General features: G+C 56.6%; 8 protein-coding genes across 8 annotated transcripts; 4 read left to right on the top strand and 4 right to left on the bottom strand.

Annotated features, from left to right (window-relative positions):
* The first annotated feature begins 1,003 nt into the window (after positions 1-1,003).
* On the top strand, positions 1,004-1,903 carry B0T15DRAFT_224569 (uncharacterized protein). Its single transcript, XM_062862855.1, has one exon. The coding sequence runs from the start codon at positions 1,027-1,029 to the stop codon at positions 1,729-1,731; it is 705 nt and encodes a 234-aa protein (XP_062719722.1). The 5' UTR covers positions 1,004-1,026; the 3' UTR covers positions 1,732-1,903.
* A 1,330-nt stretch (positions 1,904-3,233) lies between these two features.
* On the bottom strand, positions 3,234-3,654 carry B0T15DRAFT_398935 (uncharacterized protein; the record flags this gene model as incomplete). The annotated part of the gene is made up of 3 exons (XM_062864981.1): positions 3,234-3,299; positions 3,386-3,498; positions 3,612-3,654. 3 exons carry the CDS (start codon positions 3,652-3,654, stop codon positions 3,234-3,236), a joined length of 222 nt encoding a protein of 73 aa, XP_062719723.1.
* A 198-nt stretch (positions 3,655-3,852) lies between these two features.
* Positions 3,853-5,129, bottom strand: B0T15DRAFT_224576 (glycoside hydrolase). Its single transcript, XM_062862856.1, has 3 exons — positions 4,913-5,129; positions 4,481-4,834; positions 3,853-4,397 (listed from the first exon to the last, which is right to left on the bottom strand). Exons 1-3 carry the CDS (start codon positions 4,962-4,964, stop codon positions 4,108-4,110), a joined length of 696 nt encoding a protein of 231 aa, XP_062719724.1. The 5' UTR covers positions 4,965-5,129; the 3' UTR covers positions 3,853-4,107.
* A 274-nt stretch (positions 5,130-5,403) lies between these two features.
* Positions 5,404-6,571, bottom strand: B0T15DRAFT_535060 (glycoside hydrolase family 61 protein). The gene is made up of 2 exons (XM_062869477.1): positions 5,927-6,571; positions 5,404-5,842 (listed from the first exon to the last, which is right to left on the bottom strand). Exons 1-2 carry the CDS (start codon positions 6,318-6,320, stop codon positions 5,559-5,561), a joined length of 678 nt encoding a protein of 225 aa, XP_062719725.1. The 5' UTR covers positions 6,321-6,571; the 3' UTR covers positions 5,404-5,558.
* A 401-nt stretch (positions 6,572-6,972) lies between these two features.
* On the bottom strand, positions 6,973-9,649 carry B0T15DRAFT_224604 (cellobiose dehydrogenase). Its single transcript, XM_062862857.1, has 8 exons — positions 9,419-9,649; positions 8,491-9,336; positions 8,296-8,417; positions 8,118-8,211; positions 8,005-8,054; positions 7,839-7,917; positions 7,537-7,769; positions 6,973-7,408 (listed from the first exon to the last, which is right to left on the bottom strand). The coding sequence occupies exons 1-8, from the start codon at positions 9,465-9,467 to the stop codon at positions 7,157-7,159; spliced, it is 1,725 nt and encodes a 574-aa protein (XP_062719726.1). The 5' UTR covers positions 9,468-9,649; the 3' UTR covers positions 6,973-7,156.
* Positions 9,650-11,275: 1,626 nt separating this feature from the next.
* Positions 11,276-12,394, top strand: B0T15DRAFT_535065 (inorganic phosphate transporter Pho88). Its single transcript, XM_062869478.1, has 3 exons — positions 11,276-11,467; positions 11,536-11,696; positions 11,775-12,394. The coding sequence occupies exons 1-3, from the start codon at positions 11,445-11,447 to the stop codon at positions 12,167-12,169; spliced, it is 579 nt and encodes a 192-aa protein (XP_062719727.1). The 5' UTR covers positions 11,276-11,444; the 3' UTR covers positions 12,170-12,394.
* A 99-nt stretch (positions 12,395-12,493) lies between these two features.
* On the top strand, positions 12,494-14,538 carry B0T15DRAFT_224707 (XPA protein C-terminus-domain-containing protein). Its single transcript, XM_062862860.1, has 4 exons — positions 12,494-12,549; positions 12,604-12,812; positions 12,885-13,572; positions 13,649-14,538. The coding sequence occupies exons 2-4, from the start codon at positions 12,726-12,728 to the stop codon at positions 14,089-14,091; spliced, it is 1,218 nt and encodes a 405-aa protein (XP_062719728.1). The 5' UTR covers positions 12,494-12,549; positions 12,604-12,725; the 3' UTR covers positions 14,092-14,538.
* A 2,693-nt stretch (positions 14,539-17,231) lies between these two features.
* On the top strand, positions 17,232-20,432 carry B0T15DRAFT_224704 (WD40-repeat-containing domain protein). Its single transcript, XM_062862859.1, has 4 exons — positions 17,232-17,504; positions 17,569-17,835; positions 17,913-19,811; positions 19,896-20,432. Exons 1-4 carry the CDS (start codon positions 17,399-17,401, stop codon positions 20,153-20,155), a joined length of 2,532 nt encoding a protein of 843 aa, XP_062719729.1. The 5' UTR covers positions 17,232-17,398; the 3' UTR covers positions 20,156-20,432.
* The last annotated feature ends 1,421 nt before the right edge of the window (positions 20,433-21,853 follow it).

Genomic DNA, 21,853 nt, shown 5'->3' on the forward strand with positions numbered 1-21,853 from the left:
GGATGAGCTGCGAAGGTCAGTCCGAGGACTTCTTTTTATATGTACCGTGTAAGGCTCCTGTGGCCTGTACCAGTGCAAAAGCCAATGAAGGACGGTGTGGGCATTGTCCGTTGTTCCTAGGTGACACAGAGCAGTTGAATTGTGTTGCCTACCGTAGCGAGTCGCGTCTGAAGTGGTGGATTGGAGGGAGGTAGCGAGGTAGTAATATGACAGTACTGAGTAGATGCTGTAGACAACTGAAGGCTAGAACCTCTAGTTGGATAGGTATCTCTTCGACTATGCAAATTCCAGTGCACCACTGAATCACGCTGTACAGCATTCGACCATAACTGGGAATATCTTCTAGCTCGGCGCTTAACATAATAGAGAACTGTCCGTGCTATAGCACGCCTGGGAAGGTTCTTCCCAGAATCTGCGTTCACACAAGCGGCGGGTGATGCGATGCGTCATGACGGCGCACATGTGTTCGGTGCTTGCGGCTCGTTGTGCGGTGTTCATGATGCTCACGTCGGGAAGCAGCATACACCTCCGGAACGGTGCTGAGATTCGGCGACTCCGAGTATGTATGTATTGTACAATACATGTACTACCACCTCCCACTTATGAGCTTTTTATATGAGACAAAGGGCTTCAGAAATGGGATCAAACCCAGTAACTAAGTGGGAGGCTTGGGCTAACAGTCAGCAACTGAGGAAGACGGGGGAAAAGAGGAGGAATAGGACAGAAAAAATATCTTGGAATGAAAGCGCGTAGTTACTGCATGCGATGTCAAGCTGGTCAGAGAATCGAAGATGCAGCTTTGTTGCTTCCATTGATACACTCCTTCGGACGTCCGGTGTCCTCATCCTTTCTTGATATTCTCCAACCTCCCCTCCAGTCGCCCTCTAAATTCGCTGTATGTACGTTGCCGGCGGGTGTTCAAAACTTAGTGACACCAAATCGAGGCGTTGATGTCTGTGCTACTTTGGTCACTTTGGGCCTGCCTTTGACTGCTCGAATCACTCGGTCGATGTCGGTGGTGGAACGATGCGGATGCAGGTACTCTCGAGGTTGCCTCGAGGACCGGGTATACGCATCACAGATTGCTTTCAACATGTAACGGATCTTTCTTTCGTTCCAAGGGTCCACTCGACTCTGTTCTGTCTCTTAGAGCACCATTCGACGGCCCAAATGCCTCGAACGAATCCCCATCATCTTCCCCGTCATCCCGTGAGAACCCCAGACACCCACCAGGTTCATCTACATCTAAGCGGCTTATTAGTAGCAGCCATGAAAAGCAACGACACAATCGCCCTCATCACCCTCGCCTACGCCGCGCTGGGCTTGCTAGTCGGCGTCGGTATAATCCGCTTCGTCGTCAAAGCGCGCCGCTGCACCTATGTTGGCTCCTCCCGAACAACAACAGCAGGATCAACCTCGTCCCCGTCCACCACCAAGTCAGGGTCATCATCGTCATCGCCATCATCAAGCAACAACAACAATAACAACAACAACGAGTCCAGTGACTCCAGTGAATCCACTCCGGAGCCGGGAGTCCCCTTTCCACCGGGCCCTCCTCCTCCTCCTCCTCCTCCGCCTCCAGTCGCAACATTCTCATTCTCACATCCGCCACCGCCGCCTCCTCCTCCACCGCCTATTGTCCCGCCCGCTCCGCCTCCGGTCGGCTTGGCTGGGGGAAGTAATACCGGTTACCCGCCGGCTCCTCCGCCCGTCGGGCTGGCTAGGCGGTGAATAGTGCGCTGATATGAAGTTTGTTTGGGTGTTGGGTGTTGTGTGTTTGGTTTGTGTGAGGGGGGGGGTGGGGGTTGAGGAAAAGGAAAGGAATGGGGAAGCCGGGCGGGCTCGGTGTTAAAGAAAGGTGGGATATATACTTCTAGTACTAGTACTTTCTTTGAAACAGGAAAGGCCCAAGTTCGGGGGAGAGATAGATATCTACTAGATACCTATACGAAACACACCCCGTCCGGTGAGAGAGTGGGAGAGGAAAGAAAAAAGAGACCAAGTCACCAGAAGTCCCTGAACGACTGCCCCTCCTCTTCCCATCTCGGGCATTCTGTGTCCGTCTATACTTCCCGTCAAGCGAAGCGTGCATTGGCACCACCACCACCACCCATGGCAGGGAATTTCCGGTACAGGTCTTCTACCTGCTGCTGCGGCGGCGCCGCCTCCGAAGATGATTTGGTTGGGCCGTTCGTCCTCGTGGCGGTGGTGGTGGTGGTGGTGGTGGTAGTGATGTCTCGACGAGTACCGGAAAGAATGCTCAGAAGGCTCCGTTTTGTTGTTGCGGGAGTTGAGTCATTGGAGCGAGCACCGCCCTTGTGAGGGCCGCCGCTCTTGCTTAGCAGCGGGGTGCCTGAGGCGAGAGAAACGAGGTCGGTGTCTTTTGGATTTGGGTTTGATGCCATTTTTTGATTCAGAGGGGTGGGGTGATGTGTAGAAAGGTCGGGGGAAATTCCTTTTGGCTGCGTGATATCAGATGCGTCTTTTTGGGGAGCACGAAAGTGATGCTGCGACGGGAGATATCTGACGGCTTGCAGTTCTTAAAGGAATCTCAAGGGGAAGAGGCGGGATTTATTATCAAGTCCAGACAGAAAGAGGATGGAGGCGCCTAGGCTGCAGCAACCGGGTGCACCCTATATCAACCGGTATCACCGACGGGACGTAACCACCAGAGTGATCTGCAAATGAAACGTCAAGTATTGTACAATACACTGAGAGAACGACTATATCAGGCCAGGCAGACCGCTTTTTCAGAGCTGCCGATAGATAGCAGCCAATGCCGTCAAACGACAAAAGAACTCAGTCGGTGAGGAACTTCCAGGTTGTGTCCATGTGCATGTGCAGTGGTACCTATTGCTGATCCAATGACTCGCACCATGTATGCACATACGACGGGATTGCAGGCTATCATAGGGCTGATGGTGACCTAACAACGCTCAATGAGGAAGGTACTAATGCGCAGATGTATGAATGGACGTGCTAACGGATGCATGGATGATGGTACCACCACGAATAGTAGTGGGACATAATCAGTGGGTTACAGCCGCCGGGTGAGTCACTTCAGGGACGGTGAGCCTTTTGACTGTTTTCAACTACCGATCCGGACATCTGGTGGTGCACATCGTAGCGGAAGAGGAGAAGCTACTCATATTTTCACCCACTTCCGACCGTCTGTATCGTACTTGGTACATACATGGGACACATCCCCCAAGCACATCGACCCGGGAAACGGTTTAAGCCTCCTCCAGGATGTTGTCCTCGTAAACCGAGGTCATCTTTCCGGTGTTGGAGTTCTCAATCTAGGGCGGAAACAAAGAAAACAAGTGTTAGAGAATCCAGCACATACCGTATAGCAAGGCGCAAACGCACAGAGATTGTTCCATACCTCGTAGCGGGGGCGGTCCTGGCTCGCCTGCACGTTCCGCTCGGCCTGGCGGCCGGGCTCGGTGAGGACGTTCTTGATGACGCCGGTGCTTTCCGACGTGTTGGATCCCGGGCCTGGTCAGGAAGGTGGTGTGTGAGTGTGTTATCAGCATGCTGTTTTCTGTTGTTTCCTGGAGGCGAAACGAGCATTGCAAAATACGAGATGCTGGTATAGCAATAATACATACCGCCGACGGGCTTGTAGCGCACGGTCTGGCCAACCTTGTACATAGCCATGGTGAGGATATTGATTGTTGGTTTCTTGGATTGACTGGTTATTGAGAGTTACGAGGGATGGTTCGATGGATTCTCTACCATACCAGTCCGTTAACTCACCATCCCATGAGCCCCTTCTTATACGAGTCGACGGGGTGGAGAGCGCGGGGTCGAACAACAAGGCGGGGAAAGAGAATCGACTATGTCAGAACCCCATGGTGATCGGAGATCTTGGAGACTTTGGAGTACTACAATTTGCTCGCTTGGTGGAAACTGGGTGTCACAAGTGGGCTCCATGGCGTCAACGAGCTGTTGATGTAGCATGATCATGAATCATGAATGATGTGTAAGCGGCCATTTCGCTCACGTCTCCTTGGATAGTGTGACGACCTCTTTACACATGGATCTCTTACATAAGTCACAATTCACATAACCAGGTCTCTCATTCCCTCACGGATATGATATATCTCACCCCCTCCACACAGCAGGCCCCGGCGGCTGGTACTCCCCCGGCTGGATGGCATTCAGATTGACCAGGATGCCCGGGTCGTTGCTCTTGTAGGCGCCCGGCAGCGCCACGAGCGGGCCGGGACTGCCACCACCACCGCCGCCCGTGACGCGGATCTGCGAGCAGGCGAGGTAGAACTGGGCCTTGTTGGGCTGCATGGCCATGTGCAGGGCGATCTGCTCGACCCGGAGGAGGTACTCGCCGTCCGGGGTGTTGGCGGGGATGGTGGTGTTGACTGTTGCGTATGTGTCTGCGGTTTTGGTTTAGGTGCCGTTAGCAAACTTGACTTTCTTCTTATTACTATTATTTTACCGGGAAAGTTTCCTCTCTTACTCTGCCCCGGCCAGACCATCTGCTTGTTGCCATCCACGCTGGGCATCGTCGTGGCGATCTTGAACCAGACGGCGCCCGATCCGTCCCAGGTCTTGGCCGATGCGCCCGCAGGGACCTTGGCGAGGTAGTACTGCGTCGGCCCCGGGTGGTTGATCTGCTGGGTCGAGACGTAGTGGATGGTCGAACCGGCGGGCACCATGGCCACGTTGGGCGCCGTCTGCGAGCTGTAGCAGCGGATGTCCGGGCTGGTCGGGTTCTCGACGCCCTGCTTGCTCTGCGCGTTCTTGGTCATGCGCGTGGCCGACCAGTCCTTCTCCTCGGCCTGGCCGTTGACGACGAGCCTGGGGAAGGTGTCTCCAAAGAGTATTAGCTTGTACAATACGTAACATAGGTAGTTCTGACTACTTAAGTGGTGATGGAAAGGAGACGCACAATGTGCTTCCACTGCCATAGCGGCAAGCAGCAGAGTCGCAAGGAGCTGCATTCCGATTCCGATTCTTCAAGGCTGGTTGGGAGTATAGTCTGCAGTTGTGGGAGTTGACCGAGTTGGCCAGCTGTAAAGTGTAAAGGTCATGCAGACCTCGCTTGAACCAACAAGCTATTAGTAGTTATATAATAACAGTCCTCCCAGCTCCCATGGCGCCATGACCTTCACTTTGGCGACAAAAGCCGTCACGACACAACGATGTCAAGTCAACCAATCCATTCCAGTACGGCTCGATCACTTTGGACTATGGAACGGAGACATCCGAAGTGGAACTGCCGTGCCACCGATGTTCCCAATCTGGGTAGTTACCTTATATTAAATAATATTTGAAGCCTCCGGCAAACGGTGGTTCACGCGGGGTGCATTCGCTACCGCCCTGGGCACATTCACTTTTTGACATCATGGCACTGTTGAAGATCACACTGAAGTGCTCGTCTGCGAGTCGAACGTTGGTTTTATGTACTCGTTCGAGGAGAAGACTATCTACAGAGAGAATGACGGACTATGATCCCGAGATACTAGCGATTCCGCCCACCCCTTGATTTTAATCTAAGCTTGATCCTCCGCGCCCCCCCACCCCCTCTCCCCAACTCAGCAGCTAAAGACAGCCGGGCCGGGGTTCTTGTACGAGGTGGGCACGGGGTAGTTGATGTTGATGAGGATGCCCGGGTCGGTGGCCTTGTAGGCGCCGGGGAAGGCGACCTTGTTGGGCGGGTCGGTGCTGCCGCCGCCGGTGACGCCGATCTGAGCGCACGAGATGTAGAACTGGGCGCCGCCCTGGCTCTGGGCCACGTGCAGGCCGATGTGCTCGGCGCGGAGCAGGTAGTAGCCCGACCGGATGCAGCGCGGGATGGGCACCTGGAAGGAGCTCTTGCCTATAATAATTCGTGAGATAATTATTTTTGAAGAAGAGAGAAGACCTGTGTAACACCTGTGTAACATAACAAACAACAACATACCGTTACTCGGCCACGTCAGCTGGGCGCCAAAGTTGGGCTGCTCGTGGTAGACCTTGAACCACACGGCGCCGTCGCCGTTCCACGACTTGACGTCCTGGCCGTCGGGCACGCGGGCCAGGTAGAATTGCATGGGGCCCGGGTGGTAGACGTTGGGGTTGGCGTAGTAGGTCACCGACGAGCCGGCCGTGGTGTTGAGGATGGACGGCGCCGCCGCGGGGCTCGCCTGGAAGCAGCGGATCTGCGCCGAGTTGACGTCCCCGACGAAGCCGTTGTTCTGCCAGTTGTCGGCCCTGCGCACGTGCTCCCAGTCGCCGCCGCTGGCCACCTTGGGGAACGTGTAGTGGCCGCTGACGCCGAGGGCCGCGCCGAGGAGGACGAGGGCGGTGGCCAGCATTTTTCTTTTTCTTTCTTTTCTTTCTTTTTATGCTCTCGTAGACTCTCTTGTTGACGAGGTACTGACAGGAATTATTTATTCTCAAGGCGGCGTCAGTTGGTGTTGGTGGTGATCAGTCAGTTTGTCTTTACACATCCCACCAGAAGACACCCCCCAAAGACTTCCCAGTCTTATATACCTTTTTATCATCCCAATGATGGCCTAACAAATCAAGCACACCCTTCCGCGGATGGGCCGAATTCCCCCTTGGCACAACGGCGCCATTCCCGGATTCGACGAACCCCAAACTGGGCCCGACCCGACCCCGGGCTCCGGTAGCCGCGTTGCCGCCTTCTTCCGGCCGGCTAAAATGCAGCGGCCGCCACTCAGAGGAGGCCGAGATATTGCAACTAACCTCGATCAAGATACAGCGGCACTTGCCTCCGTTCCTTTTCACGGGAGACAGTGGAACAGCTCGTGGGGTGCATGAAACAGAAACTTGTGAAACTTGCACAACCGAGATTGTACGTTAACAGTACAGCGTCATCTCTCTTGGCCGCATTGCGGCTCCATGGCCAAGTCATCATCATCAAGGTGCCAACGCAATGCGTGATTTTTTCTTGGTTCGTTCACACTCGGGGTTGTCTTGTGTGTAGTGTAAAAGTACATCCTAGACAGGGCAATGGGACCTCAGCAGGTAGGTAACCGGCCCGGACTCTCCAGCGATGCCGCATGCCCCCAACCCTGCTTGACCACCGAGAAGGTTCGATAATCATCATGAATGCATAGACCCAACCAGAAACAGACTAGGTACCTAGGTATTTACACAGACAACACAGCCGGCTGCCTTATGTGTACTACATAGTAGGAACAGGCAGCGCCAGGATCCTCGTCGCGGCATGCTCGGCGGCAATGACGATCATGGCCGACGGGTTGCCGGTGATGTGGCCCGGGAAGATGGAGGCGTCGACAACAAAGATGTTGTCGGTGCCGTACACCCTGGTGTCCAGGTCCACCACCGCCGTGCCGCCGCTCCGCCCGTCGTCGGCGCCCATCTTGGCCGTGCCGATCCAGTGGTTGGAGCAGCGCCGTGCTGGGATGGCCGGGATCTATATTTTTTGTGTTTTGTAGTGTCCTGCGTCAGTCCAGTCATATGCCGTGCCATGCCACTTTTGCGTTACATGGGTAGGTAAGTGAAGGTAGTATATATATAAAAGAAAGGTTGATTTTTGCTCACCGAATCCACAAACGCCTCGGTCGTGACGTTCGACTTCGGGCTGATCCACGTCAGGTTGGCCACGTCCCTGAGCGTCTCACGGAGGTTGGCGATGCCCTGGATGACGGCCTCCCTGTCGTGGGCGTCGCGGAGGTACGGAGGGGTCGACACGATGGTGTTCAGCTGCCGCGTGATGGTCATCCGCCCGCGGGAGACCGTGCCGGTGCCCAGGTACTGCGTGATGGTCATGGATGCTTGCGTCCCGTCCCGTCAGCTTTCCCGGTCTCCACAATTATTAGATCAGGAAACTGGGACATTAGTACTGTTCAGAGAGCCCTCGACCCGGGCCTGCCATTGGATGTGGCGCGATATTCCATCGCTTCCCTTGATGATCTCCCACATCTGGGAACCCAAAGGGGGTCAGTTATTGTGGTACTACTCAGTGGTATTCTTATGTCTTGTACCGGCATTAATAGAATGTCAACTTACAATGGGGCCGATGTTCGGGGCAGCTTGCGCCAGTGGACCGGTCCTGTTGGCTTCACAGACTGTCAGCCCCCTTTTCCGCTTCCCCTTCTTCGTTTCGTTTCCTTGCCACTTACCCAGGTATCTCTCGGTGTCACTAACGACGGGCTTGGTCCAGGCGCCGTAGTAGTCATAGAAGACGACGTCCGGGTGGGCAATCTCAATGTCGGTCTTTAATTGGAGCAAGAGCGGAACTACTAGTAAGTCACCCTCACCCTGATGCACAATACAATACAAGATGAGAGGCGTGCTTACTCCGACGTGGTCATTCAGGTTATAGCCGACCGGCAGGTTGATCCACTGGTCCGACGAGATCATGGTAGGGCCGTCGGTCGAGTTCTTGACCACATTCAGCTGGTCCGTCGGCCCAATGCCACCTGCAATGCACGCTGTTAGCCAGCCAGTTCCCTGGAACCCGTATTAGAGACATATATGTATGTAGTTTCCTACTCCGGAACAACAGCTTCGCAGACCCAAACGCTCCCGCGGCCAGGATAACCCGCCCCGTGCCCGGAGCGAGCTTGACCACGCCGGCATGGCCCGACGCGCCGCCGCTGCACTCGACCTCGACGCCCGTAGCATGGCCCCCCTCGCGCACAATCCTCTTTGCCGCGGTGTGCATCCAGAGCGTGAACGCCTTGCGGCCGCTCGCCGTGACCAGATACGTCGCCAGGGGTCCGCCCCGCTCGCCGCCCGCATACATGAAGGTGGCCTGCCCATAGGTACGGTTCTTCCTGTCCGGGTGGTCGTTAGGCACCAGATGCTCCCAGCCGACGGCCTTGAGGTTGCGGTCCAGCATGTTGAACCCTTCCTCGAGATACCGCCGGCCGTCCATCGACGGGGTGATGGTGCCCGGGATACGGGAGAAGACACGGTCCGTGGCGGCGGCGACGTCGTTGCTCCGCCAGCCGTCGGGGAAGTTGGTGTCCCAGTCGGCCGGGTGCGGCTTCCACCACAGGCCCGCGTTGACGGCCGTGCCGCCGCCGAGCATGCAGCCGGCCATCTGGTCGACGTCGGTGCAGATGCAGCCCGTCGGGTCGGCCCAGATCTGGTTGCAGAGGCCGGGCACGTCGAAGCGCGTCAGGCTGGTCTCGTTGAGCCACTTGGGCTTCATCGTCCCGCCCCATCGCCCCGTCGACGGCGCACCCTTCTCGATCAGCAGAACCTTGTGGCCCGCCTCGCTCAGCCGGTCCGCCATCGGAATCCCGCCCGCGCCCGATCCCACGACGATGTAGTCGTACGTTTCTGTCGATGGCACCTCGGCGCATTGCGCTTGCGCCGCGGCGGGCTGGAGCCCTGCAGTAGGTTAGCTAACAAGATAAAGTACGGAATACCTAGATACTAGTGGATTTTGGACTAGGTCCTTTTCCGGACTTACAGAGTCCCAAAACGCCCCCCACAGCCGCCAACTTGGAATGGATGTGCATGTCGACTGGTCTTCGTGACAGAACTTAGAAATATTTTGAAAGTAAGAACCATTTGGCGAGTAACGGCCCCGTCTCGGGGGTTGCCAGAATGCAACAGGGAGCTCTTTAAGAGACCATGCCCTTGACCTCCTCTCCTGCCCTCCAACGACTCTCCCCCCTTGCCCCTTAGTTCAGGCCCCTTGCACCGAAGGTCCTTCTCCCCACATTTTTCCCCAGACCCAGTCGCGGAGATTTTACCCCAGGTTTTTGGTCTTCAACCCCGGGGGGCGAACTTTATTAGCCGAGACAGCAGAATGGGCAGTAAACATGATCTGGGGTGCATCCGGTCAATCAACTCGAGCGGGGAAGTCTATCCGGGCATTCGGTATAAATCAATACCATCGTCTACCTCCAACCTATCATAATCGCTCCTTCCACGCCCCTCTTCAAGGCCAACATACTACCACCTTACACATCGGCACTCTCAGTGGTAAGCTCGGTTTTTATTTGCCAATAGCAGGTCTTAAACTAAACAAGAAGGAAGCTATAGGGCATGGCAACAGCCAACGAGGGGTGGGATGGATGCCTGTTTGAGCTTGAGGACCTCAGCAGCTGAGCCTGCTCCTTTTTATCCTGAGTATCCTAGGCTGAATCTCCAAGCATCTCGGCACATGCTTCCTACGGCCAGACTAGGTAGCTTAAGGAAGCTTACTTAGATTTGTATACTAAGGACATGCAACAGGTCCGGGTATTGCTTCTGGGTCCCGAACCACTGATGCTGTGGTCCTAAGGCGGCAGACACTCAGTGTGTTCTTCGACAATTCCTGGTTTCCCTCGCTCATATCCTCAAATCCGCGCTGGTGGAAAGGAAGGACATCGCGTGCTCATCCCAAGGCAGATCCTCAGCGTCGGTTCGTACAGCCTCCGGTCCGAAGAGTTCGATGTCCGGTACATACACACTACCTCCGTGGCAAAGGGGCACGAGAATCAGACCTAGGAAGCTCTCTCTCCCCCCGGTTCATCATGCCAGTGGTAGGCATATACTTGCACAAAGCTTCTCTGGCTTGCCTAACCCAAATCTAAATTTTGCATGATGAATAGCAGGTCGTCCTTCATCTGCACTACCGCAACAAGCTAATGTCATGGACCTAACTGCAAGCAGCGTTTCTAGTGTGACTGTGAAAGTGCACCGCCACTCACGCTGGGTATACTAAGCTCACTAAGCTGGCAGACCAGAGCCATACTTTAACAGAATAGGCTATGGGGCAATGAGGGACAGGATCGCGGAAATGAGACTAGAACTCACGGCCGAACTTCAGCTCGAGATAAGGTATGCCTAACTATGGCATTTAAAAGACCATACAGTGGTATTTCTGCCAATCATTCCTTCAGCCTGCGGCATGTTTCAGCCACACAAAGACACTCTCATTACCAAAATTATGAGATGATGAGAATAGCATCACTGACGATGGCATTGTTTTTGCTGCTGGCATCGGATGGTACGGAGATGTTGTTGTAATACCCGACTTCAGAGACCATCGTGTCCCAAGCTGCTGGCCATAAACCGTCACGTGGAGAGAGGGAGAGATTGCAGTCCTACACTCCTCTCGTCTTGGAGTCTTGAACCCTGAGTTGAGGTGAACGTGGCCTTTTGCGTCGACCCGAGTTGCGTGCTGTGGGTCTCGGCCCGCACCGAGCCATTCACGTTGACGCCGTCGAGTCGGGTCTGCAGCGGAACAATTCCAGCACCGACTCCAGGCGAGTTCTCGCCTACCAATCTTGGTAAGCGCGCGCAGAAACAGGGGTGTGGCGGACGAAAGTGGAGCGCTGCCGTGTCAACTTTCAAAATCGCCTCGATCCAGGCTACATCTTTGCGCGGAAGATCAAATCCTGTCACTTTGTAACCACAAACACAGTCGCGCAGTTCGAGCTTCGAGACGTCCACGTCTTCCTCTCCGCGACAACTCGACCCCTCGGCCATCGGCAAATTCAGACACAATGGCTGGCCTCAGTCCCCAGGTGTAAGCACACGCAACCTCGAGCGCATCGCAACCAAGTCGCTGGGAAATGCTAACACGGAGTGGCGCAGAACGAACCTGATCATCATCCTTGGGATGATGCAGGTCGCGAAGAAGATCCCCTTCGATGATCCGCAGGTGCTCAACCTCTGCCGCGCCGCCTACATCACCAGCAACCTCATCATCCTGGGCATTTACATGTACATCAAGGTGGTGATCGACAAGAAGAAGGGTACGTGCCGCGAGCCTAGGATTCTCGTTTAGACAATCTCAAATTCATCGGGCCTAACCGCAACTTCCCCCCGCACAGACATGACCACGCTCAAGTACGTCGAGCCGGCGCCGATGGGCTCGAGCGAGGAGGGCAAGCTCGTCACCACCACGGTGCACGCCTACGATGTCGGCCAGCTCAAGCAGCTCATGCGCGGACAGGGCATGGGCGTGCTGATGATGGCCGTGATGCACCTCTACTTCAAGTACACCAACCCGCTGCTCATCCAGAGCATCATCCCGCTCAAGAGCGCGCTCGAGTCGAACCTGACCAAGATCCACCTCTGGGGCCAGCCCGCCGTGGGGGATCTTAAGAGGCCCTTCAAGCAGGCGGCCGGCCTCATGAGCGGGCTCCAGAGCGGCCCCGCCCAGGCCGACAAGAAGGCCGTCGAGAGCGCCGAGCGGGCCGGACGCGGTGGTGTCAAGGAAGAGTAAATTGATGCGGCGGGGGGTTCGCAGTGGCTAATAATTAGCTGCATGAATAATGATTGGGGAGGTTCTGTACAGTATACTGCAATGTGCTAAGAGGCATCGCTATACAGTAATAGACGTTGTGCAAGTGGGCAAAGGAGGGATATCTTCAACACGCATCTCGTGGCAACCTCAATGACAACATTGCCTTGAAATACTCAGTTCCGGACTAGTACCACGGCAGGGCACCAGAACGAAGCCCACGAGTTCCAGGTTGCACATGTTTCGGACCCCTCGGAGGTGTTTTGCGAGTCAAATTGCCACTCCGAATCGTTCGGCGCGGGTTCCGGGCTCCCGGGCTCCCCTGAGTCCCCTGACCTATCCCCTAACCCGCGTCGGGATTGGTGGGGCCCTACATCATCCGTCTTTGTGACTCTCACTTACATACAACCTACAAGTAAACTCGCCTTGACAACTTCTCTACAAACGATCCCTCAATCTGGCCATCTGACTTGTGTTTTGCCGGTTTACGGCTTTGGCTCAGCACCCTGAACGTGGGTCCCAAGCACCCGCCCTCGCAATGGAGCGACCAGGCACCCCTCCAACACAAGCAACAGTCTCGAGACGGCCGCCATCCCCGCCGACACCAGAGGTTACTCGCAGAATAGTGCGTCTCACTCACTGTCGCTTCCTCTAGGTACTTGCGACATTCCGTCCCACTAACAGTTTGACCCACCAGGAAGAGTCGCGCCTGCGCGCAAAGGCCATACGTGACCAGCGTGAAGCAGAGCAACGATCGGCCGGCATTCCACCGGCGCCGCGGACAGCTTCCGGCTTCATCGCAACGGACGATATCCAGCTAGCCGTCCCCGCAGCCGGGAAGAAGCGACCGTACACATCCATATCGCGAAGCGACATACCCGTGACGAACCGAGATGCCCGCACCGCGGCCCCGAAAGATGGCGCAGCGGCGGCCGGCAAGGACGGCGGCGACTTGCGGCCCATGTCGCGCAAGTTCAGCAAATACGTCGACTACAACTTCAGCGCCATGACCGACACCAAGGGCGGCTTCCTGAGTGCCGAGGACGACCCATGGAACAAGAGCATGTCCACCACAGCGGCGGGCGGGTCCGGCCCCGCGGGGCCCGAGCAGAAGCCGGCGCACATGACGGCAGCCGAGTGGGAGCGGATGCAGGTGATCAGGAAGCTCCAGCGCAACAAGAGCGGGCCGTTTGAGCCTTCGCTAAGCGCCCTGGCCGACGAGAAGACGCGGAAGCGGTGCCGCGAGTGCCGCAGCCTGGAGATCGACTTCGTCTGGGAGGAGGTGTTTGGCTGTGCCGTGTGCAACTCTTGCAAGGAGAAATACCCGGAAAAGTACAGCCTGCTCACCAAGACGGAGTGCAAGGAGGACTATCTGCTGACAGATCGTGTGTCGCCTACTATCCCCTTTTTGTCAGACGTCCGTCTGTCTGTTCTCACACCGCTAACTCTTCCGTTCCGCAGCTGAGCTCAAGGATGAAGAGCTCCTGCCGCACCTGAACAAGCCCAACCCGCACAAGTCCCACTGGCACGACATGATGCTCTTTCTACGGTACCAAGTCGAGGACTACGCCTTCAACCACAAGTGGGGCTCGGCCGAGGCGCTGGACGCCGAGTTCGAGAAGCGCGAAGCGGACAAGAAGAGGCGCAAGGAGGCCAAGTTCAAGGAGAAGCTGCTGGACCTGAAGCGCAAAACCAGGACAGACGCCTTCCGGCGGAGCAATGCGAAGGCAGGCACTAGCGCCGCCGCCGCTGGAGGGGTAGGGAAAGCGGCCAAATTCGGAGACGCCATCGGCGGCGGCGGGAAACATGTTCACGACTGGGGTCGGTCGGTGGAGAACGAGCAAGGCATGACGGTCAAGACATGCTTGACTTGTGGGATGGAGGTCGAGGAGCTTGAACTGTAGGGTCGCCGAGCGGCTTCGGTTTGTGGTTCTGGGGGAACGAATCAAAGCCCGGATTCTTCAGGACCCCAATGCGTCTTGCCAATATGCGAAATGCAGATGGAGCCCACAGGCCAAATAGGCCCAGCTCAGCCATTGTTGAGGGCTCTGTTGGGCTGTTTGCCTGTGTCTGTGTGTTGCCGCTGTTGCGCAGTCTGTCAAATGCAATGCCAAGACGACATGGGCTTTGGTGTACAGACCCTTTAGGTGGTAGTTTGACTGCCGTCCGCTCACTCAATTGCTTAACCGTGGTGAATGAACCTCGCTCCCCAGCGCGGTGTGCAGGCCATTTGCTCATCTTGTTTCCCTTACGTTGAGAAGCTGCCTTTCAACTTTCGTTTACCAAGAACTTGAGGTCCATCAGCCCATGGACAGTTTCCCGCCTACAGAAGAACAAATTGAAGAAGGCCTGAATGCCTTCATTGACTCCATCGACCCAAATGATGTCTGCAAGTTGGCTTCCTAGCACAATTCGTCCAGGGTCTGCCGGATGTTTCGAGATCCCCTGAACGGCAGCTATAATGTCTGTTACTTCGTCGAGTTCAGGGTATAATCGACTGGGAATGGGCAAGCACGGTGCCTCGGCAGTTCCTTCTGCCGCCTACGTGGCTTGCCGGACTTCCTCCGGACAGGGTGTCAGGAGTGGAATACCAGATCGAGTACCGCTGGTTTCGCGACGCCCTTCGAGCGGGCGTGTCTGAGCCTTGCCGTCGGCTTGCTTCTGAATGGGACCGGAAGCTCCCGAAGCGGATCGACTTGCCTCTCCGTCACGCTCAGGCACCATAGTTGTTTCGTCAACACGTATTATCGGGGCATCTTTCCCAAGTTTTAGAAGGCTCTCGCGAGTACGAACTCAAGATGTTCTTCGAGCGCGATGGCGGGGAGGGGAAATTCTCCCTTGACGTTCAACAACGTCTGAGGGACTCGGAACGGTACACTCTTTATTTGGAGGAGAACGGACTTGCTCCGAACCAGCGGTGTAGAGAGAGGGGAGATTCCGATCCACGACGCACTCTTACTCTTGTAGGCGCTGCTTGTCCCCCTAGGGCTTCTCAAGACTGTCCAGCGACATATTATCAAGGTCCCCTTCCAGTTTCTCAAGCCCCCCTTCCCACAACTCAAGCTCCCTCTCCGCCTCCTCTATCTTCTGGTTGATCTCCATAATCTGTTCCTGGGCCTCCCTAACCGATTCGCCGGTATCACCTCCATCTTAGCGCCGATGTCCGCAATCTCCTTTCAATCTGTCTTCAAGAGTTGTCAATGAGATGGGTGATGGCGTAGTCTATATATCGTCAGAGCTCGGGACTGTGCCGAGCATGTTGAATCGAGGAGGTTCTCACGAAAATGCGGTGCAGGGAGCCGTTGTAGAGTCGCTCCCATAGCACGGAGCGATGCCTAGCAATAAGGCTGTAGAGTACCTACCCTCTACCAAAGTTCCTAAGCATAGGGCATGGTAGTGACCGCTCTAGTGGTGGTGGTGTGAAGCGGCTTGGTGCCAGGGGATTCTGCAGAGCCGTGACGCCCCATCAATTGACACATTCTTTCCCAACCCTGTTGAGGCTGGAGGTCGAGCTCTTGACTGTTTGGCGCCATGCTACGATGAGAACGCAGATGTGGATAGGCTTCCCTGCCCATCCCAGACGCATTCTTCAACAACCTTAACATTGTCCATCTGCACCAAGACGGTCCTAAGAGTGTAAGTGACAAGGCATCCTGCTCGTCCTGGCAGGTGTCCCGAGCAGTCAGGTCTATCACAACTAGGGCCGGACCAGGCGATCCACGCGGCGACGGCGGCCTGACTATGCCAGTAGAAGACGACTGTGCTACAGCTCTCTGCAACAGCACTTCCGCGTCGTAGACCGCGCTAAAGGTGAGTGGCTCTTTGTAGACCCAGAGAGGGTTTTCCCTGACGGAAGGCAGCCAGTCTCAGACTGGTACCGTAACCAGCCGCCGTTCCCGCGGACTGATGTTACGCGCCGCCCGTGTACACGACGATGGTTTCGGCTGGCAGGCTGGCGAGCAAGTCGCCGTGTGCGCGAAATTGTTCCTTCTTCGACGGCCCGGCGCGGGCTACCTTGGCGCACTACGCTGGGGTCCCGTTTCCGTGCGGCCAGCCTAGGCATGAGGTGGTCTCTGCCTGCAGCCGGCTAGTCAGTCTTTGTGGGTTGTTGCCGGTGTGGGAACTGCTGACTCCGCCGCAAGGCTGATTCCCCAGCCTTGTTCGGCGAGCACTGCTGCAGTCTGCAAAAAGTACAGGCAGGGTGTTGAAAGGCGCCCTGAACATCGAAGGTAACTAGGGCGCCGTACTGCCGTGGTCCCTTGTTTCGTTCCGCCTCCGCGTCGTCGACAATGGCCGCGGCTATGTCGACGGCCGACCTGGCAGGCAGTCCTCCGGGTTCGCTGAGTGTTCACCAGGCCAGTGCAGACGGCGCGGCACACGAGGGTCTTGGCGACGAGTCTTTCGAAGCCCTTCCTGTTCCTCATGCCTCCATCCTGACCCATCGCCATCAACGGAGATAATTGACATCTTCGACGGATCCGGGTTCTGTCATAGGCCCGGGTGTGCAACGCGAGTCCCGTACAAACTCGCGAAAATGGTAAGTGTTACGTGGGGAAGCCGCGGTGAAAAAAGCGCGAGATCCTATAGGTGGGCTCCAGATCTGACCTATCAGACACCGTCAAGATAACCCTTACAGCTCCATGTGGCACTTGTCACTTTGGCGAGTTTGCACGGTAAGTTCGTGACGAAAGCTCAGCTGAAGCTCAGGGGCCCCTTTGTTTTTTGACACACCGCAGCAACTTGAACGTCACACTGGAAATGGCTGTCATGCATCCACAGGTTACTAGTAGCGGCGGGTGCTGATTTGCTTGAGCGCCACACATATGTGGGTCCAACAACCTCACGCTGCACTGTGGCTTGTCACTTTTGGCCAGCATCACCAGCACGGGGCATTGCCGCCCTGCTGCAGAATGATCTGGCACTGAAGGAAAAAAAAAAAGTAAAAGGAACTTCTCTTACGCCAAACGCGTCTCGGCTTCCTTCAGCTCACTTCTCCCGCGATATCTGTGTGCTGTGCTCTCAGCGCTCAGTCGCTGGTTCTGCTTCGAGTACAAGACAGGGTTTCAATTTTAGCCCCCTGAACGACATCCGCCGATAGAGCCCCGGAGCTGCGCCTGCACAACTCACCTTGTCGCCGCGCGTCGGCCCGTTCATGGCTAGATCGAGTCGCCTCGGGTCCCTCAACATATAAGCTCGCCCTCGGCGATCGCCATGGTCACGAACGGAGGGAGTGGGGTTGGCGTCGGTGCGCACGAGGCAGGCGGCATCATGGGCAGCAACGCCAACCAACCGCCAACCACCGAATACACCCTCCAGGGTCAGTGTCGCGATCAAGTTGAGAACATAGGGGAGCATCCATTGCTGACGTCACGCGCCTCTAGGTGTAATGCGCTTTCTCCAGACAGAATGGCACCGTCACGAACGCGATCGCAATGCCTGGGAGATCGAGAGGCAGGAAATGAAGAGCAGGATAGCCAACCTCGAGGGACAGGCGCGACGGGCAGACGCGACGCAAAAGGCATTGAAGAAATATGTCACAATACTCGAGAAGAAGGTCAAGGACCAGGCCGCCCTGTTGAAGTCTGAAAAGGGGATCGAGACAGAGCCCAAGGTCGACCGTGCCGCACTGCTTCTCGAAAAACTACGGCGTGAGTTCCCCAGCGCAGCCGACTTGTGTGGCTTTACATACAACACCACAAGACTAACTGAACTCGCGGACATGCAGCATCCCCCGACAAGCCCAGTGCGCCCTCAATGGACGGTGGGGTGCTTGAGGCCGGTCTCGCTGACGAAGAATCTTCGCGCAACGAGCTCAAATCTTTCCTCGACCAGTGCCAAGCCGAGTTCACATACCTGATGATAACCCCTGCGAACCCGATACCCCCGAGAGAATCACCACCTCTTCCAATAATCGAAGATCTCCGGGAAGGTGATGCCTTCGGCCAGTCACTTCTAGACCAGTCTTACCAGCAAGGACTGCGGCAGCAACACCAACAACAGCACCAGCTGCAGCATCAGCCACAGCAACAGCAGCCAAATCATGTTCGCGAATTCGTTGCCGCGCAGTCTCGACCGGCTCCTGCCCCGAATCACCAGGCGCCAGCACCACCAGCTTCGGGTAACTTTCCGGTTAAGCCACTTGATCTCCAATCGGCCCCAATGGTCCGTGCATCTAACGCCGAACACCCTCCCATGGCGTACAGCAACAGCACGGATTGGCCACCCGCGCAAATGAGTGCGCCCGGGAAGCCGGTGCCAGAACCAGGGCGGGAGCCAGCCAACCAGTCCGCTAAACATTTAGGCCGAAGTGAGGAAAGGGGGGATGGCGTTGAGAAACGGGCTGTGGCCGAGGCAGACAGCTGGGATTTCAACGAGGCCAACTTTCCGGATACCGCTGCGCCTAATCAGCCACAGCAGGCCTCCACCCGCCCGGATACCGATGTGTTTCCAACGGCCGAGAATATCCCGAAGTCACCCAACCGCGCATCCCTCTCTCATCGGAGAAAGAGCTCGAATTCGATGACCCGCAGGCGGAGCGCAGAGCATGAGCTGTCGCTGCACGGAATGGGGCCAAAGCCCGAGAGCTCCAACTTCAAGCTCAAGTTTGGCCTGCGCGGCCACTTAGACACGGTCCGAACCGTCATCTTCTCCGGTGGCGGTAGCCCCGGAGAGCCTGAGATCTGCACGGCTGGGGACGACGGGACGATTAAGCGGTTCCACCTCCCGGATCGGCACCCCGGGCAGATGAGCACAGGGGGCTCTGATCTTGACGTCACCGCCGACTTCACGCACCGTGGCCACGCTGGAGCGGTCCTCTCGCTAACCTCGTGGTCCCAATCACCGAACTTTTCGACGGGCGGCCGCGCGCAGGGCGACGGTTGGATCTTCTCGGGCGGGCAAGATGCGACGATTCGAGTTTGGGAGCGGGGGAGGGTAGACCCGAAAGCGACTCTGGACGGCCACACGGACGCTGTCTGGGCGCTTTGCGTTCTGCCCACGAACCTGGGTGTCATCTTCGGTCAAGCCAACGCGTATGGGACCCCAGACCGCATCCTGCTCGTGTCTGGAGCAGCGGATGGTACAGTAAAGATATGGGCGGTCAGCGCCCCGCCGCAGCTTACCTCTCCGCAGCCCGCCGGAGGGCGTCGTGCACAGGGCGGTCGTGTTCGAGGCAATTCGATGAGCTCGGGCTCGGCGTTCCCCAACTCGCCGCAGCCCACGACAGCGTCGAACCTGCCGTTCCACCATACACTGATCCACACGATCTCGCGGCGGAATTCCAAGGCGAGTCCTACGTGCATTACGCCGCTGAGCCCCAACGGCGAGACGTTTGTGGTCAGCTATTCCGATGCGGCCATCATCGTCTACGACACACGCTCGGGCGAGGAGATTGGAACCATGGCCAGCTTGGAAACATACGACGGCACGGTGTCGACCAGCGTCAACGCCATCGTGGCTACCACAGTCGGGTTAGACCAGCCACATCAGGGCATGCTGAGCGAGGAAGACACGGCCGGTGGAGGACCAACCGGGGGCGGTCGGGCTATGGCTGGGTCAGGGGTCGAGGGTGTCATCATCTCGGGCCACGAGGACTGCTACGTCAGGTTCTATGATGCCAATAGCGGTAAGTCTCATTTTTTTCTTTCCCCGTTACGTTTTCGGTTTCGGAGGTAGCGCGAGCTGAACTAAACTAAACACGTCCTGACAGGCCAATGCACGTATAACATGGTCGCCCATCCAGCCTCGATCTCTAGCCTCTCGCTCAGCCCCGATGGCCGGGAGCTGGTCAGCGCAGGCCACGACGCCTCGCTCCGTTTTTGGTCTCTGGAGAAGCGGTCTTGCACGCAGGAGATCACCAGCCACCGCGTCATGCGCGGCGAGGGTGTCTGCACGGTCGTCTGGAGCCAGGACGGCCGGTGGGTGGTCAGCGGTGGCGGCGACGGAGTCGTCAAGGTGTTTGCGCGGTAGGGTCGGCAAGCACCACGCTACCACTCCGAAGAAGACCACAACGGGCAGAGTAACGGGCAGAGTATTACTGCATCACCGCCGCAGGTGGCACACGCTCGGGAGAAATACTACCGGAAGGAAACGCACCCGGATCGCCCCGTGTTCGGGCGTATCCGTCTGCCGCCGGCGAGAGACGTCATAGGGTTGTGAAGGATGACTCCAGCGACGAGGACTTCAGGTTCTGGTGATCAGAGGAGAAGCGTGCGGGACTGGCAACACCACAGTCAGGGAAGATCACGACCAGTTGCCGCTTGCCGGTGATGGGGGCCGGCTACAAGTCCGGCCGGGCCTGATATTGCAATATCCAACAGGGCTCCTGTGTAACGCAGTGTACGATGGGCGGGTGGTTGTATTGTGTGGCAGGGCCTGGACGATGGCCAGTTGAAGTGATGAAAGGTCATATCCGGTGTAAGGCGAACTGCGGGCTCGTGATTTCCATGGGCAAGAGAGGGGAAGCAGTGGAGCACATAATATCTATCTCGCGCTTAGTTTATATGTCAATGGAGACGAGGAGATGACCAGGATCTGTGGTCGAGCTATTAACGTCCTTCTCCGAGCACTTCGCCCCTGCTGTGTTAGTGGAAGATGTGGCAGCATATCCACTGCGTTTCCTTTCGCGCGATCTCTCTCGGCTGAGGGATACACAACTCTCCGTTGGCGACCTACTCCGGAGAGAGGGCGGAGTGGTGAGACCGGTCGATGCTTTCCTTGTTAGTTACGAAGTACCGTTGCTAACATTGTTAAGTAAGGTCCTGCATGATTGACAGACAATACAGACTATTCTAGCTTGCCTGCCGTACAGTAGAAGGCCGTGCCATTCTAGTCATGCTTTATGCCTCATCAAAATCGAGGCGACGGAAAGGGGTCATGATCACACGCACCGTTGTTGGCCACGAAGGCGCCTATCGTGTTTGGATCTACCGATCGACATATCACAGCAATTTCCCCCCACCGAGAGGCACTTACCCGGGGCTTTGGGGGTTTGTAAAGAGGGTTGCAAATGCCGCGAAGTTGCTGTCTTGGCTCTTTATGCAAGACAACGGTCAACCACCAACTGTTGGACACGGGATCAAGCTAGGAACGGCACACTTCGTATCAGCGGTAACTATAGTATCCCCCCCTTCCACAGCAGCCATGATCGGCAGCCGGGCGGGGAGCGGCCTCTGCTGCCATCCGATAGGCGTGTGCTGCCAGTTCGGGCGGCGGCTGTCTGGCTAAAACTGCCGACGTCGAGTTTGTTCATGCGGCGCGAACAAGGGAGGGCAATTAACCTTCGGCGCCACTACAATTCGTCCGCGAAGCTATCACGCAGGAGCACCTCATCTCTACCGCTAGGCAGTAGACACATCCGTACCTATTTGAGACGTCGATCGGGCTTATCAACGTCAAGCGATGAATATATCAGATATCCGGAGCAGAAGGAACCCGCCTGATTCCCCTGATAGGGCAGCTTTTCTTGCGGAAGGGAGACCAGCAACTCGCCTCATGGGACCGGCTCGATGTCTCTCTACCTCAAGGGGCCCCAAGTCCAGCTACGACTTAACTACCTTAGCAAAGGACTGAGGGGTCGTTGACAGCGGGGCTGGCCAGCTATCCGTCAGATACTCGGCGAGCTTTGGTTACACTGAGGCCCAGGGTTTGAACGAAGATCTGGAGAAA

This window comes from Chaetomium strumarium (genome assembly GCF_033439665.1).
Source record: "Chaetomium strumarium strain CBS 333.67 chromosome Unknown B0T15scaffold_5, whole genome shotgun sequence".
NCBI classification, from domain to species: domain Eukaryota; kingdom Fungi; phylum Ascomycota; class Sordariomycetes; order Sordariales; family Chaetomiaceae; genus Chaetomium; species Chaetomium strumarium.

Coding starts and splice junctions, on each gene's coding strand:
- B0T15DRAFT_224569 (XM_062862855.1), top strand. CDS start 1,027: ATGCGGATGCAGGTACTCTCGAGGTTGCCTCGAGGACCGGGTATACGC.
- B0T15DRAFT_224576 (XM_062862856.1), bottom strand. CDS start 4,964: ATGCAGCTCCTTGCGACTCTGCTGCTTGCCGCTATGGCAGTGGAAGCA. Junction 4,835..4,912: donor TATGGCAGTGGAAGCACATT/GTGCGTCTCCTT, acceptor TACTCTTTGGAG/ACACCTTCCCCAGGCTCGTC. Junction 4,398..4,480: donor GATGGTCTGGCCGGGGCAGA/GTAAGAGAGGAA, acceptor CCAAAACCGCAG/ACACATACGCAACAGTCAAC.
- B0T15DRAFT_535060 (XM_062869477.1), bottom strand. CDS start 6,320: ATGCTGGCCACCGCCCTCGTCCTCCTCGGCGCGGCCCTCGGCGTCAGC. Junction 5,843..5,926: donor GCTGACGTGGCCGAGTAACG/GTATGTTGTTGT, acceptor GAATTATTATAG/GCAAGAGCTCCTTCCAGGTG.
- B0T15DRAFT_224604 (XM_062862857.1), bottom strand. CDS start 9,467: ATGCACATCCATTCCAAGTTGGCGGCTGTGGGGGGCGTTTTGGGACTC. Junction 8,055..8,117: donor TGACACCGAGAGATACCTGG/GTAAGTGGCAAG, acceptor CAGTCTGTGAAG/CCAACAGGACCGGTCCACTG. Junction 7,918..8,004: donor CCCCGAACATCGGCCCCATT/GTAAGTTGACAT, acceptor TTGGGTTCCCAG/ATGTGGGAGATCATCAAGGG.
- B0T15DRAFT_535065 (XM_062869478.1), top strand. CDS start 11,445: ATGGCTGGCCTCAGTCCCCAGGT. Junction 11,468..11,535: donor GCTGGCCTCAGTCCCCAGGT/GTAAGCACACGC, acceptor GGAGTGGCGCAG/AACGAACCTGATCATCATCC. Junction 11,697..11,774: donor GGTGATCGACAAGAAGAAGG/GTACGTGCCGCG, acceptor CCCCCCGCACAG/ACATGACCACGCTCAAGTAC.
- B0T15DRAFT_224707 (XM_062862860.1), top strand. CDS start 12,726: ATGGAGCGACCAGGCACCCCTCCAACACAAGCAACAGTCTCGAGACGG. Junction 12,813..12,884: donor CAGAGGTTACTCGCAGAATA/GTGCGTCTCACT, acceptor TTGACCCACCAG/GAAGAGTCGCGCCTGCGCGC. Junction 13,573..13,648: donor GGACTATCTGCTGACAGATC/GTGTGTCGCCTA, acceptor TCCGTTCCGCAG/CTGAGCTCAAGGATGAAGAG.
- B0T15DRAFT_224704 (XM_062862859.1), top strand. CDS start 17,399: ATGGTCACGAACGGAGGGAGTGGGGTTGGCGTCGGTGCGCACGAGGCA. Junction 17,836..17,912: donor GCTTCTCGAAAAACTACGGC/GTGAGTTCCCCA, acceptor GCGGACATGCAG/CATCCCCCGACAAGCCCAGT. Junction 19,812..19,895: donor GTTCTATGATGCCAATAGCG/GTAAGTCTCATT, acceptor ACGTCCTGACAG/GCCAATGCACGTATAACATG.